Below are 17,294 nucleotides of genomic sequence, written 5' to 3' on the forward strand. Positions count from 1 at the left end.
CCCAAGGAGCGCCACAACACTCCTCGGCCTTCCTCATCCAACCACTACCGGCTACCCGCCTAAGATCGTCAGTCCAGCGGACATGAGGGCGTCCCACGCTGCGTTTGCCTGTTCGTAGAACTCGTCTACCCCAACGGTTATGGGTTCTTCGGTAGATATGACCAGCCCACTGCCACTTCAGCTACTATGATGTAAGCTTCAGGTATGGTATCTAGTAAGGACGAGCTGGACGCACCGTGCAGGGCCGGTGAGTCGCAAGCGAGTCACGCACAGCTAGCCTAGCACGGGCGCAACACGCACACGTCAAGACGTGACAAAAGTTCTCCGTCGCGCTGGTTCTCGAGGCCGCGTCCTGCAAAACTTCTGGCACGTCTTGAAATGTGAAAAGTAACTTTGCGGTCTAAAATTTGGACTCTTTGGACTTTATGTACAGTAGACTAACTCTATAAATAACACTTGTTTTTTATAATTACGTAATTGCAACAGCAGTGGAGAATTCAGGTTAGCAGAATCTTCTTGTACGTAATAATATACAGATGTAACATAATTATGTGCAATTTAATAACAGGACGAATAATATTGGCTTAATTGTTTATCATGACTCAATCACTCCCTCCTATGTTGCAGTCTGGAGACGGCTCACAAGTGGCTGGTGCACCCGGCGTGTGACCCAGCAACGCGAGTCGAGGGGCAGAGGGCTATCACCAGCATCGTGGCGCAGGCGCAGAGGGTGAGTTAATGACTATACGGAATACTTCTCTAGAGGATAGAACCTGGGACCTTCGGTACAAAATGGGGTGGCAACGTCAGCGTATCGCGAGGTGTTTAAGATACATAATGATGCAGTCGGAATGGCTACGCGACGTCACGCCTACTGTTTTAACGGCTACATCATCCGGCAAGGTCGTTTTCCAGTTCTCCACCCTACTCCCTTGACCCTGAGTAGTCAGTACTAAGGGTCTAGGGAGTACCGCGGCACGGGTCCGTTATCGACATCGATAAACTCGTTCGCAATACGTGTTCCACAAAATACGTCGCTGTATTTATGGCTAATCGCGACATAGTGGACCCGGGCCTGGTGATCTAGTGTCTACATGGTCTTGCCTCGTGCTGCACTGGAGACGGCTCACAAGTGGCTGGTGCACCCTGCCTGCGACCCCGCCACGAGGGTCGAGGGGCAGAGGGCCATCACCAGCATCGTGGCGCAGGCGCAGAGGGTAAGTCAATTGCTATACCTGCAGTAAGAGATAGAACACAGACCTTCGGTGTCGCAGGGTGTTTAAAATACATAGAATTCCATATGATGCAGCAGTTAAGACACTTTACTGCAGACATGTGCGGTAACAGAACACAATATAATCAATATATCCATTGAACGTAGCAGTAATATAGCCAAAAAAGTTGTATCGTCATATAATTAGCGCAAGTGGCCAAATCTCAGCCACTCGCCTTTCGAGTTGAGTTTAAAAATTCAATGCAAAATAGTGTTTATTATTATGGGCAGTCGGTACGCATGCCTTTGGTGGTAATTGGTCAAGAATTCCACCACTTTTTGCTTATGAATTCAAGAAGATCGACACAACACTTTGTTTTCACTTTTTACTACTATCATAACAATTTAATTTACGCATCCGCAATCAGACTGCGACCTTTACGATAACCCCCGCAAAAATCATTTCACCATCCAAAACATAACCTAAAATTTTAGCAAACTCTCCATCTAAAACCCCCAAAAATGTACACAGAATTGACAATAGTCTTAACCCACTATGTCCACCTCCAACTTACCGCCATATACCTGACGTATTTGCAGATAGCCGATGGCTTACAAGGCCGGGAGAAGGCAGAGATACTTCAGCTTTGTTCCGAAGTGCAGAAGATGTCTGACAATCTGGCAGATTTGTGTATGAGCGGACAGGGAGATACGGAGGAGGCTAGGAATATTACCAGGTGAGGTTTTACTTATTTACTTAATTAGAACCATAATTTAAATTCCAAATTGTATGTAAAGATTCGCAAATAAATAAACAATATGAAAGTTGTGGCTGTTACATACATAAATATAAGTCTAAGTAGGAAGGTGTAATGACAGGCTTTTTAATACAGTACGATAGAGAGAGATAGCACGAGTCCGTCAGCCATTTTTAATATTGTTTCTTTATCTGCGATATTATGAGAAAAAGCAGTCCATTCACTATAACGCTGCGTTCCCAATCGGCATACCAAACCAGTTTGCTTACTGGGGAAGCAGCCTAAACCGTAGACATAAATATTTTCCACATAACAAAAGCATATAAAATTGACGAGAGTCAAAATAAACTACTCCTCATTTGGAAAAAAAGTGCTCCAATAATGTTTCTATTGCCTAACCTTCCATCCATTGCTGGCCACAGACAACTGACAGACAAGCTTCACGAAATGAAGCGAGCAATGGACCAAGTGCCGTTTCTCATTTTATAATGCATAGATAGAAACATTTCCCTTCTACTACTATACAACAATCCTCCGTTTTCATCGCCTAACCGCACATCCATTGCTTCTCACAGACAACTGACGGACAAGCTGCACGAGCTCAAGCGAGCGATGGAGCGCGCCGTGGTGAACCGCGTCGTGGAAGACTTCATCGATGTCGCGGCGCCACTGAGGCATTTTATAGATGCTGTTAATACTCCTGAGGGTATGTGCTTTTTGGTGTACTTATGTAATAGTAGTAGTTGTATAACTTTATTATGGTACATAATAAACACTACGTAGTTTGCTTTGATTTGGGGCAGATATTTGTTTAAAGACAGATATTTGTACTCGGGTCTTGGGTGTTGATATTTATATTTAGTATCTATCTATGTATGTATTTGTGTAGATATATCAGCTGTCCGATACCCATAACACAGGTTCTGCCTAGCTTGGGGTCGGATGGCCGTGTGTGAGATGTCCCCACATATTTATTTATTTATTTATTTATTTGGGTTGTTGAAGTTATTTTCCTCTAACCAATTTTATTTCATACTTTATTGCACAAATATTATCTCTCTATTAATTGTTTGAGGTTTTTTATGTTCTCCGAACACACCACAATGATCAAACCTGCGGGTTTTTGTCTTTTATAAGTATTTGTGCGACGTTTTCTCACGATGTTTTCCTTCATCATAAGAGTGTGCTGTGATAAATTCAATGAATTTAAATAATACAATCTCCAGAATTATTATTATTAAATACTTTATTGCACAATAATAAATTTATGTACATAGGCGAACTTAATGCTAACAGCATTCTCATCCAGCTAACCTTGGGTGTTGTGGAGAAAGTTATAGGTAGAATTAATTATATACTCTTGTTATTAATTAGACTAGGATTTGTCACCGTGATGAAAGGTAAAAGAAAGGAAAATCTAAAAGATGACCATAAAAGTTAATCTGAAGATTCTGTTAATTACATCCAACTATTACAATTCAACCATGTTCACCTACCCCCCTCAGGTACAATAGGGCGTGAAGCGAACTTCAACGACAAGGCGGCGGCTCTAAAGGCGTTTTCCCACCGCGCGGCGACCACCGCGCACATGGTGGCCGCCGCCGCCGACAACAAGCGCCTCGCCGACAGACTCGCGCACACCGCCACGCAGGTATAACACCTCTCTTGTACATCTGTTTGGTAAAGTAGCCGAAGCCATACTCAGAAGAGATAGTATGGGTCGTATTTAAGACGTGACAAAAGTTCTCCGTTGCGCCCGCTCTTGAGGCTGCGCGATATGAGTGAGCGCGATGCAAAACTTATGTCACGTCTTGTTGACTTATACTAGTATACAGGATGTTGCAAAAAGGGTATACTAAGCCGAAAGGGGGTGACTCAATGGGTCAGTCTGAACAACTTTTGTTCTACGAGTTTTGGAAATTCGGCTTAGTATACCCTTTTTGCAACACCCTGTATATCTGTTTGCTCCGGTACCAGAGTGGAGATCTGGCAAATGGTTCCTCCATTGCCCCTAGTGTGGATCCAAACAGGTTAAAACGGGTTACGTGTACATCTGTTGGGTAAAGTAGACGAAGCCACACTCTAAAGGCGCTTCAAGAAGCCTGTCAGTCTGACATACAACACACAACAGGTAATAACACCGCTAGTATAAATCGGGCTGGTATAAAGCTGTGAAGGCGTTCTCGCACCGCGCGTCCTCACGGCGCACATGGGGGCCGCCGGCAACAAGCGCCTCCCGACAGACTCGCGCACACCGCCACGCAGGTAACGTATAACAACACTAGTGTCTGTGAGTCTGGCACAAATAGTCACATACAAGTTGTGTATTTTAGTTATTTTTGTAGTGTTTACGGAATTCTATTGTGGGGCCGAGCGGTTATTTTATTTTGAACGGAGTTGTATTAAAGTCTAGAATTTCATTAAGAGACAGGTTTTGTGGAAATAGGTACTTATACTAACCTTCCATATCAATATACTTACAAAAACATAATTTTCGTTGGAGTTTTGTGTGTCATGTTTCGTCTCCATAATATGTGGAGTTAAAAATAACGGATATTCATAATTTTTATTTGTTTCCAGGTGGAGAAACTGGCGCCGCAACTTATCGCAGCTGGCAAGATCCGCTTCAACTACCCAGACAGCAAGGCAAGTTATTATATCTTAGTTTTATGTAGTACTCATAGTAGGGATAGGTACCAATAAACTTTTAGATTTTCTTAAAATTCCTCTAGCCGCTTAACTATAATGAAATTATATCGTTTATTTTTTCGACGTAGAATATTAGAATTACTTGTCAAAAGTCATAATCTACCACCATTTCACAAAGGCAAATTTTAATAATATTAAAACTCAAAAAAATATGCAATTAATAGCGTGTTTACTTTCAGGTGGCCGAGGAGCATCTGAACAACCTCAAGACTCAGTACGCGGAGTGCGTACTCCGGGCTCGCGACCTGTGCGACCAGGCGCTCGACCCGCTCGAGTTCGTCAACACTGCCGGTAGGAGCCCCGGAGTAGGCCTCTCACTAGTATAACAACAACACTGCCGGTAGGAGCCCCGGAGTAGGCCTCTCACTAGTATAGTAGTACAACAACACTGCCGGTAGGAGCCCCGGAGTAGGCCTCTCACTAGTATAGTAGTACAACAACACTGCCGGTAGGAGCCCCGGAGTAGGCCTCTCACTAGTATAGTAGTACAACAACACTGCCGGTAGGAGCCCCGGAGTAGGCCTCTCACTAGTATAGTAGTACAACAACACTGCCGGTAGGAGCCCCGGAGTAGGCCTCTCACTAGTATAGTAGTACAACAACACTGCCGGTAGGAGCCCCGGAGTAGGCCTCTCACTAGTATAACAACAACACTGTCAGTAGGAGAACCGGAGTAGGCCTCTCACTAGTGGTACAACAGCACTGTGCCCCGGAGTAGGCCTCTCATTATCACATCTGCAAAGACTCGTGTAAGTACCTTATTATCTCTCTACGTCTACCATGATACATACTATGGATTTGTCGTCAGATATGGCCGGCCCACTAGCATGCAGATTTTAAGAGCTATGTCGGTAACCTTATTCTAGTACCTATATTATTTTCTTAAATTAATTGACAGACTGTATTTTCGCATATTTTTAAGGCAATCATAATCGATAATTATTGCGGCGGTTTCCTAACGTTGCTTTCCGTCCATTTTGACGTTGACATAATTCATCCTTGGCTCATCATAGTCATCATAGATTAATAACCTACAGAATCGCCTCTGTTTAATTTTATGCCTTATTCTGTGTGCAGGAGAGTTGATGCAGAAGCACACGTACCTGTGTGAGGACGCGATCCGACAGAACGACTCGCAGAAAATGGTCGACAACACCTCCGCTATTGCCAGGTACTTAACATGTTTTATTTTACTTTTTGTAAATGCGTAAATTTCTGAATTTGACATTATTTTCAGCATTCACAAATTCGTCACATATTTTCTAGTACGTAAGGTCTTTATCATTAGTTCTCATTCGTCCATTGCTGGTGTGGCGGAATAATCGCCACACTATCAGAATTTTTATATTGTGGAATAAAACCTGAAATAAAAATAAGAAAACAAAAAGTTGAAGAAAAATAATAAATAAAATAATACACAGAGAAGTCGTCTTGCATGGACTAAAGAAAAAACATGAGATAGTCCTGGTACATGGGCTTCTGCATCACGCTGCCTCCGCCACCGCCGCCGCCAGTCTTTCGCAAACTTCCGAACGAGACACCGCGACGCATTCGCTGACCAATACTTACGCGTGCCCGCTAACTTTTCATGCGCTTTACTAATATTGTGCTAAAGGAATATTCTTGTAAATTTAATAGTGTTCATTGTAAATAAATTAGCTTCAACCTTTATTCGCGCTTTATCAATTCGCCGCTAACTCCATCAGTAGAAGAATTAACCCTCTGTTTTGAGTTCGATTCTCGAAGCACGCAAATAGCCTCAAGCAAACTACACTGGACTTAGACTTACCTCGAGGCAAATCACTCATTTTCCTTGGCCTTTCTCATATAGCGACTATACTGGATAGTAAAATTGCAAAAGGATTACAGAGTTTCCGCTGGGCCTTGTGACCTTGTGACCTAGGTCTTTTGTACACTTTTCGTCCATTCATAAATTTATTCGTATTGCCTAAAGTTTATATTTACGCTAATTTAAAAAAAGTCGTCGTATAAAAATGTATCCCCCTAAGTGAGCCCCTGACTATACTACTGTTGCAACACCCTGTATAACATATTGTTTCTTCCAGGCTGGCCAACCGCGTGTTGTTAGTAGGAGGCAGTGAGCGAGACAACACCGAAGATGGACATCTAGCCCGCAGCCTCACAGCCGCCCTGGAAAGACTGCAGGTATGATATAGGCGAAGATGAGAGCGAAATATGGCGTCGGATGAGGGCCAAATGTGGAGAAAATTAAAAGCTAACTTACTTGACTCTTTTTTTTAATATTTCTAATTTCTGTTTGTGTATTTTTTTGGTTTAGTAATTAAATTTATGCATCCATCATGCATGCATCAATTTATGCATACATTTATTCCGTGAAATCGATATATTTCGGTTTTGTAAGGTAAATACTGTAGCAAATACTCATTTATGGCGCCAAATTTCATATTAGTCAAGTAGCCTATTATAGATTGCGCCTTAAACGACTGTACCCTATTCTCAGTTCTAATTGGTTGGTTCAGTCGCCATTTTTACATGTGCTTTTCTACCCCGTTTGAAAGTTATATGTATTTATTGAGTAGTTCCATCATCTTTCGTAGCGCTAGCAGGCAGCAGCAGCTAGGTTGCAAAACGTTCGCTGCTTTCTTGCTGAAATTGACTGAATTGATTGAATTGATCTCGCTGTGAAACTTTGTTGCTTGCGGCTTTGATTATGTTGCCTATACAGTATACATTACAGACTATTCAAGCCCAAACCGCTCTAGATGTAGCTCAAGAAAAAAGTGACCTGGTAAAAACAATTGAAGACCTTAAATCCTCCATAAATGAGTCCTCCAGACCTCATCCTTCCACCACCACCTTTGCCGATATTCTGAAAAAAGGACCGGCCCCTTTTATCCAGCCCAAAAGCTCGAGTTCAGTAGCTATCTACCCCAGCGACAAACTGTCAAGTGAAGAGACCAAGACACTTGTTCAAAAAATTATATGCCCAAATGAAATGAAGCTTCACGTGACAGGGCTAAGGAAAACCAGGAATGGTGGTGTAATAATTAGCACTAACTCGAAGGAAGACATTGAAAAGCTGAAACAGTCCAAGCAGTTGACGACCTCTGGTCTTACCATTGATGAGCCCCATAAACGCAAGCCCAGAGTTGTTATCATCGGAGTTCCAGTGAAGATGCAGGACTCAGACGTTTTCAAATGACGACCGAATGGCGTAGTGGTTAGTGACCTGACTACTGAGCCGAAGGTCCCGGGTTCGATTCCCGGCTGGGGCAGATATTTGTTTAAACACAGATATTTGTTCTCGGGTCTTGGGTGTTCATATTTATATTTAGTATCTATCTATCTATGTATTTGTGTAGATATATCAGCTGTCCGACACCCATAACACAGGTTCTGCCTAGCTTGGGGTCGGATGGCCGTGTGTGAGATGTCCCCACATATATTTATATTTATATTTAAATACCTGTACCACCAAAACCTCGCCGACAAACTCCAGGACACTACACTTGAGTCTTTCCTGAGCAGCATCAAATTGAGCCACAAATCTGGTAAAAAAGACGCCAAGACCTGCAATTTTATTTTGGAAGTTCCAGCTCTCATACGGAACGTACTCATAGGGCAAAGTAGAGTTTTTCTTAATTGGTCGTCATGTCCCGTAAAGGATTTCACCATCGTGACCAGATGCTACAAGTGCCAGCAGTATGGCCACGCGGCTAAGTCGTGCCGGGAGACGGTCGCTACGTGCGGCCACTGCGGGGAGAGAGGCCACGTGTTGAAAGAATGCACCAAAATAACTGAGCCGCCAAAATGTGCAACCTGCCTCCACTTCAAAAAGCCGTGCGATCATAAGACCGGTGATGTCGATTGCCCAGCAAAGGTTATAGCCCAAAAAAGGTATATTGACTCAATTAATTATGAAGGCGCCTAAGAGCGCCACTAATTAAATATCTTTATTTTGAACTCCAATATTATGTGTAATAACTTAAATAATGAGCTGGATAATTTCTCTGTATCCGAGTCTAGGACATGTGATGTAGAAATCTGCAAACGATATTTGTCCTCTTATAAGAATCCTTTTACTATTCTAACGCAAAATATACGCAGCATCTCAAAAAACTTTGATAGTTTCAGCATTATGTACCAGGTTCTTAATACTAACTGTGACATCATAATTTTTACCGAATGTTGGCTTACTAATCATAATGAGTTTTTACCACAGATTCCAGGATATAATATTCACAATAGTAAAACACATTATTTTCAAAATGACGGTGTTGTAGTATATACCAAAAACACTTTGTGTTACCGTTGAGGAACCTGATATGGAGGACTGTAACCGACTTCTTGTCAAAATTGGATCTGAGTATGCAATACTCGCAATATATAGGCCTCCCTCGTTTAAAAATACAGACAATTTTACTACATCGCTTGACAGCACGCTAAAAACACTATCATCATTTAAAACGGTGATTCTAACAGGAGACATAAATATAAACATCCTTCCAGAAAAATGCACTGATGCTGGTCAGATGTATCTGAATCTGTGCTGTTTTCACGGCCTACTTCCCGCGCACATGCTCCCTACACATGATAGCGGCTCTTGCTTAGACCACATCATGCTAAAATCAAACCGTCCGGCTCTTGCACTAGTTGCAAATTCTACAATAACAGACCACAGAACTGTCCTACTAACCTTAAATCGCACTTTACCTAAACAAATTCGCACGCATACAATTTCCAAACTGAATCTAAACAAACTTGAGGAAGACTTATGCAATATTGATCTTGACCCAGTTTATAAAAATGATGATGCGGACACCTGCATGTCGTACTTAATAAATAACATCCAACAAGCGATTTTAAAAAATACCTCGCACATCAAGTTGAGCAATAAAAACTGCAACATCAAACCCTGGATCACTCCGGGGCTTTTACGATGCATGAGACATAGGGATAAACTTCATATGAAGGCTAAATCTAACCCAGATAACGCTGTCTTAAAACTATCATACAAAAGGTACCGAAATTTTTGTAATAAAATACTTAAAAAAGTTAAAATCGAGTACGAAAAAAGTGAATTAGAAAAGGCGGGAAACAACAGCAAAAAAATCTGGAAGCACATTAAAAGTTTCACTTATTTGTCAAAACAACATGAATCTCCCTCAGCTCTATTACACCCCCAAGCACCCCATGTAGTATCGGCAAACAATGTAAACAACTTCTTTGCCAATATAGGAAAAAGAATAGCAGAAAAAATTGAAAAACTAACACCTGGTTCTAATACTTTCCCTACTGACAACGCCCCACTAAACTCATTTGTGTTAATAAATACTGACATGGAAGAGGTAGAAAAAATTATCATGAGTTTAAAAGACGATTGCGCAGTTGGTTGGGATAATATATCTAATAAAATCTTAAAGAAATTCAAACATATATTAATACCACCACTGACATATATTTTCCAACTATGTCTTTCCTCTGGAGTTTTTCCTAAATGTTTAAAAAAAGCAGTGGTTGTGCCCATTTATAAATCTGGCGATAAAACAGAGGTGACCAATTACCGACCTATTTCTCTTTTACCAGCTGTGTCTAAAATATTAGAAAAAATCATAAACAACAGATTAATGCAATTTCTAAACAAAAACTCTTATTTATCTAGAACACAATTTGGTTTTAGGCCTAAGTTATCAGCGGCCGATGCTGTCCATGAGTTAACTGACTACTTAGCTCAAAATCTGGATAAAGGTAATCAGACAATAGGGATATTCTTAGATCCTTCCAAAGCCTTCGATGCAGTATCTATCCCGATTTTATTACATAAACTCGAAATGTTAGGTATAAGAGGTACCCAGCTGAAACTATTTGAAAATTATCTGACCGAGCGCACTCAGTGCGTGAAGATAGGCAATGTCGTCAGCTCTGATCAGGAAAATACCGGTTTTGGAGTTCCTCAAGGAAGTATTCTGGGCCCTACTTTATTTCTAATATATATAAACGATCTTTGCAACCTTAAACTAGAAAACGGCATTATTCTGTCGTACGCTGATGACACTGCTCTACTTTTTTCTGCTAACGCGGAAAACAAAAATCTAGTTTACGATCATGCACAAAGAGGTTTCAATATTGTTAACCACTGGCTTCAGCATCACCTACTTACACTTAATGCCGAGAAAACAAACTTTATTGAATTTTCAAAACAAAAACCCAAATCACAATTAAAAATTCCAAACGTATACGCTCACTATTGTAAATCCCTGGGCTATCCCTGCACCTGTCCTACAATTACTAACACAAACAAAACTAAATATCTGGGTATTATCATCGACGAAACTCTATCATTCAAGCAACATATAGAAGCTCTAAGCAGCAGAGTTCGTAAATTAATATTTGTATTTAAAAAGCTTCGCTTTATATCAGATTCAAAAATTATCAGACAAGTCTACTTTGCGCTGTGCCAATCAGTATTAACATACTGTATCACTTCGTGGGGTGGCTCGGCTAAAACCTTATTATTGAGGATCGAAAGAGCTCAAAGAGCAGTTCTTAAAGTCTCAACATTTCGCCCTTTCCGTTATCCGACGAAACTTCTATATGAATCATGCAAAGTACTAACAGTCCGCCAGTTATTTATTTCAAGTACAGTTTTAAAACAGCACACGGCACTTCCCTACAGCCCAGAATTAACAAACAAAAGGAGAGTAGATAAAGTTTGCACAATAAAAACAACCAAACATGCGTTAACATCTAGGTTTTACTTGTTCTTGGGACCAATCCTTTACAATAGGTTAAATGCTAAATTGGTCCTCTACCCGTTAACTTACAACAAGTGTAAGAACGTTCTCCAGAAATCTCTACAAGAGATGTCCTACGAAGATACAGAGAACTTATTAACTATTGTCAAGTGAGAATTGTTACCGTTTAATTTAACTTATTATTATTAAACAATACTTTTAACTTATATAATTACCTACACCTAACATAAATTGCCTTGTTTATAATAAATCTAACATAAAACATTTAGAAAGTAAGATTACTTAATATTTTCTGTTTTAAGATTATTTAATTTAGATTCTAAAATTATTTAATTTAGAGCTTTTCCATCTGAAATACAGGAAAAACTCTGTTATTTCCTAGTTCAGATCAGCATTTTAAACTACCTTTAGCATTAAGAGTTGACCTATTATTGTAATTCACATTTAGCATTAAGTATTTTCTGAATAAATATTCTATTCTATTCTATTCTATTTCAAGTAATAAGTAATTAATCTTTTATAAAAATAAAAATTCTTTGATTGATTGATTTGATTACATGCTATAAATAGGTACAAAACAAATTATTTATTTCACCCTGCAGATAGATAATACGACGAGATAGCCGCTATGCTCCAAAACTTAGTTTTTCGTTAGATGGAGTGACCCCATGGCTTTCACAGCTGCATCAGTGCAGCGGCAAACTGTATAAAATTGTATCCTCTTTATCAATAAACCTACATTCTTCAGACGGTCGAATGGCGTAGTGGTTAGTGGCCCTGACTGCTATGCCGAAGGTCCCGGGTTCGATACCCGGCTGGGGCAAATATTTGTTTAAAGACAGATATTTGTACTCGGGTCTTGGGTGTTGATATTTATATTTAATATCTATCTTGTATTTGTGTAGATATATCTGCTGTCCGACACCCATAACACAGGTTCTGCCTAGCTTGGGGTCGGATGGCCGTGTGTGAGATGTCCCCACATATTTATTTATTTATTCTCTGTACATTCCAGGGCTCGATAGCGCCGGCGGTGCAGCGCGCCAAGCGAGTGGCGCTCGGGGACCTGTCGCAGGCGCCCGACTGGAGGCACGCCAACAACGAGGTACGTTAGATTAAGCCGCAGTTTCACCATAGTCTGTTAGATCACTAACACCCCTGTTACATTATAATGTCAGCAATTATACGTTATCTACATATAAAATTATTGACAGATGTGTCAAAAGTCAACAACTAATCCCTTGTTATGATCTAACAGAGTATGGCGAAACTGGGCCTAAATATACACGGTGTTATAATAAGGCTAATGTAAATCGGAAGGAGCTGAACCATGGGATCACTCTGAAGAGCCATTGTTTTACGACTTTTGTTTAACGGTAACGTTCCCGTTGCAAGGCCGATGTACCCAACATACTCAGCAACTTTCATTATGGGACCAACTCTGAAATCGTGTTAAAAATTACGGCGGCTTTATGTTGAGTAACTAATTTTATGCTCAGAGTTGGTCACAATCATCAGAGGGACTAGTTTCTGATGAAAAGTTTGGCCAGTCAAATTAGTTGTCAGTCGCTGACTGTCCAAACGTAGGGGCGTCACTCGGGAAAGATCCTGTCGTGTACCCCAGTGGCTATGTGCTGACTGCCATGTCATTAGCCGTAATATTTCGTAATTTTGTCTTGCTAGTGTTGAATTTAATATATCTTACATACAGCCAAATAACCTCCCATCTCCCCCACAGATCCTGCAATCAGCCCGCGAAGTAGAGGGCGTGTTAAGCGCGCACTACCGCCCCGCGCCGCGCACGCCGCCGCCGCCGCCGCTGCCGCCCGTCACACAGATACATGCCTCGCAACAGGTAATAGCAAGAAGTTCCGATGTGTGCCGACAGATGGCAGTGAAACGAAATTTAATACACAGAATATGTCCCATACATATTTTATCCTATACATAGCAACAATATTAGTACAGTCTTTAATATGGCGTTCCAGCCATATGATTATACTTCCGGAACGGTGTTTGAAGAAAAATACAAGTTCTGCTAACAGAAGAACAGCTGGCCAGCTGCCTGTGAAGCCACAACAGGAGGCTTTGTCGTAAGATTCCTTTTAAATGGACATGCGTCACTTTTACACCTATATTATATATATTATTACAGTACTGTTAGTCAACATATACCTACCTACAGGGTATTACCGTAAATACCAGAAATTCTGACACTATTAAACCTGTTGTAAAAAAAACTTCGGATTCTCCATCACCTCGGCGTTAAACCCAACTCCTAATGTACTAACCGCCTATTCTGTTATTACCAGCAAGCGCCACCGCGGCCGCCGCCCCCCGCGTCGGCGCCCCCGCGCCCCCCGCTCCCCGCCGACACGGATGATGAAGGAGAGGATATATTCAGCCGGCAGCCGCACCCCAGCCAGCCTATACTGGTGAGTTATCTTCATGATTTTATTTATTTCACTGCAAGCAACGTAAGCAAGCGTGTGAGCATTTGCTCTCTCGTCACCTTTATTTAGGAAAATATCCTCCAGGCAAACGAATGTTATCAAAGTAGCTTCTTTTGAACTGAAAAAAAAACATTTATGACACTGACCTGTAAGAAAAAAAAAACATTAGTCCGTAGTCGTCACAATCTTCACGCGTGGTAGGCGGGTTGGAGATGGAGTTATCACATTACACAAACATATAAAACCGAGACTACCCATCTACCTCAAACAAATATCTGTCCCAGCCGGGATTCGAACCGTTAACCATTGGCACTGTTCACTGCTTAACTCACTAACCACTCCTCTTCTTCCCCGTCAGGTGGCAGCGCACAACCTGCACAAGGCTGTCCGCGAGTGGTCCTCCAAGGACAACGAGATCATCGCGGCCGCCAAGCGCATGGCCATACTGATGGCGCGGCTTTCCGAGCTGGTCAGACAGGACTCTAAGGGTAAGGGATAGAGATATCTAATGCAAATCGGATACTAAAATCACACCCTTTCGTCTGTCCGCACTGATATTTTACTAAGAGACTGGCTAGGCGATATCCTTTGGCGGATTGCTTAGTGCCTAAAGCGTAGCGAGTCTCTTAGTAAAATAGACGTTATATATTCTCTGCGATCGGCCACATTGAACGCTTGGATAATCACTTAGCGTGTATCAGTACGACTGGTCATGAAATTCGCTAAGCAAGCCTACCAGTTGGTGTAAAGATCTCATTATATTATTATAATCGTCCTGAAAACGAGATCATCGCGGCCGCCAAGCGCATGGCCATACTGATGGCCAGGCTTCGGAGCTGGTCCGACAGGACTCGAAGGGTAAGGGATAAATATGGAGTAAGGGGTAGACGATGGGTAAGGGATGGGGATAGGATGAAAAAGCTTCCCCCAGTGACGTATCACCTGTTCCGCTACTGCAGCTAATCCGACTAGCCAAACATTTCACTATTCTTGACAAACCCTTGCCCTGTAGCACGATGCGCTAGTCAAGACGTGACAAAAGTTCTCCGTCGCGCTCGCTCTTGAGGCTACGCGATGTGAGTGAGCGCGATGCCAAACTTTTGTCATGTCTTAAATGCGCACTGTGCTAGCCATTCTGGACAAGCTTTTCGTCACCGACCGACACGATAAGAATGAGAACAATAATATCCATAAAAACTTCCACCAACCCTTTCAGATACATTTTGAACAAATTATTATCATTTGTCACTCATACTCATCAGTCATGCAGCTAGCTCTATGTGTATTTAAGCTTAAATCAATGTGATATAATTCATTTATTTATAATGCTTGTACAGTTATAGGCAAACTGCTTGGAATAAGTCGTTAACTGGTGCCGAAAATGTGTACAAACTGTCATTATGTTATGTATTTTATCCACAAGTTATATTCTGCTGTATTGCACTAATTGTTGCTAAGAAGTTTGCTCATAACTGTATTGTGTGTACAATGTAAATAAGCTACTTGTAAATGTTTCTGCTTTGCCATCCCTCGGACCATTAGAAGTGATTGTGAATCTGTCAAGTAAGTACATAATCATCATATCATTTGTTTATAAGAATCATTCATTCTGTATCACTCGTATCCCGTGAATTTGAAATTACTTATCTAGTTTACTAAACCCTAAACAAAGCCGGTCTAACGCTGACTCATTTATGCTACGCTAGAAAAAAAACCTCATTTCACAATGGCACACAGATCTAACCAATGCCGAAAATGTACCTACGTTTTCATCAACACGAGCGGTGGTAGCTCAGTCGGGTGAGCGCCCGCTTCTCAATCAAGAGATGCGGGTTCGAATCCCGGCGCTGACATGTACCAATGAGTTCTTTTAACTTAAGTACAATGTATACCATCACTCTTACGGTGAAGGAAAACATCGTGAGGAAACCTGCATATCTAGATCTAGCACATCTAGAAATGTGATCCCACCAACCCGCAGTGGACCAGCGTGGTGGGAAATGGTCCAAGCTTAGGAAGGCAGTTTAGACCTTGGGGATATGCACAAGGGTTCCACTCGAGAGAGCCAGGTGCAGGTACTTACACCCCCACAGAGAATAGAATAGAATAGAATAGAATTCATCAACACGTGAGTTCACGTTCCATTCATCACGGTGGCAAACCGTAGTCTAGCTTTATCACCGACACAATAATACATAGATACATACATTATACTCACGACTGTAATCCCCCGCAAAGTCGCAAGCGAGTCACCCGCTTTTCGCTGTACATTTGTACTCACGTCATAGGCCGCGAGCTGTATCGCCGTTTTTGAATGAGTACAATGCACTTAGGTTACATATCTAGAATCTAGATGTGCAGGTTTCCCCTCGATGTTTTCCTTCAGTGAAGGACCTTCACCGTAAGAGCGATGGTATTTGGTATACATTGATTTGTACTTAAATTCCAAAGAATCATTCATCACAAACCCTAGTCTAGCTCTACCACCGACACAATAATAAGAAGAAGACTAACACATGTCCCACCCCCTGCAGGCAGCAAGCGCGAGCTGATCGCCACGGCGAAGGCCATCGCGGAGGCGTCCGAGGAGGTGACGCGCCTCGCCAAGAAACTGGCGCTCGAGTGCACCGACAAGAGAATACGCACCGTAAGTAGCTACGTTCATCATCATCAGCCGCAAGCCGCATTCGCTCAGAAATATGACATGCGCAAATGGGCGCCATTTTGGTGCGCACTGCGATTAGCCCTGCTTTAGAATATAGAATATTAAGGGCTGATGAAAAGATATAAGAACATTCAACACAAAATTAGTCGAAATAGCATTGCAAACCCATAGTTCTCTCCGAGTCGCAAAAAACGGAGCTCAGACATGTAAAAAATGGATAACGGGCCTCCGAGATGACAAAGGAGTAAAACACAACAAGGTAGAGAAAGTACTAGATATATGCACACAATTTTATAAAAACCTTTACTCGGATGCAAGTAAAACGGAAACCACTACTACCAACTATGTCTGTCCAGATACCATCCACCCAATAACTGGTTCAGAGGTATACGCTGTTCTCAAGAGCATGAAATACGACAAGAGCCCCGGTCAGGATGGTATCACCACTGAAGCACTAAAAGTCGGAAAATCCGTGTTGCTTCCGCATATCACGAATTTGTGCAACACTATTTTATACCAAGGAACACTTCCATAAAACTTATGCCACGCTCATATAGTATTACTATATAAGAAAGGTGATAAGGCCAGTGTGGACAACTACAGGCCCATAAGTTTAGTGTCCCATGTATACAAAGTCTTTATAAAAGTCATTCAAAACCGCATCGCTAGCAAGCTGGACTCTCACCAACCACCTGAGCAGGCAGGTTTTCGCCCGGGCTTCTCCACAACCGACCACTTACACTCACTCAACCAAATAAT

General features: G+C 41.7%; 1 protein-coding gene across 4 annotated transcripts in view; it reads left to right on the top strand.

Annotated features, from left to right (window-relative positions):
* The window catches only part of LOC105380524 (vinculin), a 43,720-nt gene that overhangs the window by 21,153 nt on the left and 5,273 nt on the right, over window positions 1-17,294 (top strand). For 2 of the 4 annotated variants that reach the window (XM_048631053.1, XM_048631055.1), the window contains 13 exons: window positions 628-730; window positions 1,814-1,950; window positions 2,547-2,677; window positions 3,477-3,622; window positions 4,552-4,617; window positions 4,860-4,971; window positions 5,758-5,851; window positions 6,747-6,846; window positions 12,433-12,522; window positions 13,156-13,272; window positions 13,730-13,852; window positions 14,229-14,358; window positions 16,405-16,517. In XM_048631053.1, coding sequence (XP_048487010.1) covers window positions 628-730; window positions 1,814-1,950; window positions 2,547-2,677; window positions 3,477-3,622; window positions 4,552-4,617; window positions 4,860-4,971; window positions 5,758-5,851; window positions 6,747-6,846; window positions 12,433-12,522; window positions 13,156-13,272; window positions 13,730-13,852; window positions 14,229-14,358; window positions 16,405-16,517 — 1,462 coding nt within the window. Of the gene's footprint in view, window positions 1-627; window positions 731-1,114; window positions 1,218-1,813; window positions 1,951-2,546; window positions 2,678-3,476; window positions 3,623-4,551; window positions 4,618-4,859; window positions 4,972-5,757; window positions 5,852-6,746; window positions 6,847-12,432; window positions 12,523-13,155; window positions 13,273-13,729; window positions 13,853-14,228; window positions 14,359-14,656; window positions 14,729-16,404; window positions 16,518-17,294 lie in introns of all 4 variants that reach the window. The other 2 variants (XR_007267904.1, XM_048631054.1) reach the window with 2 other exon arrangements.

This window comes from Plutella xylostella, chromosome 27, assembly GCF_932276165.1.
Source record: "Plutella xylostella chromosome 27, ilPluXylo3.1, whole genome shotgun sequence".
NCBI classification, from domain to species: domain Eukaryota; kingdom Metazoa; phylum Arthropoda; class Insecta; order Lepidoptera; family Plutellidae; genus Plutella; species Plutella xylostella.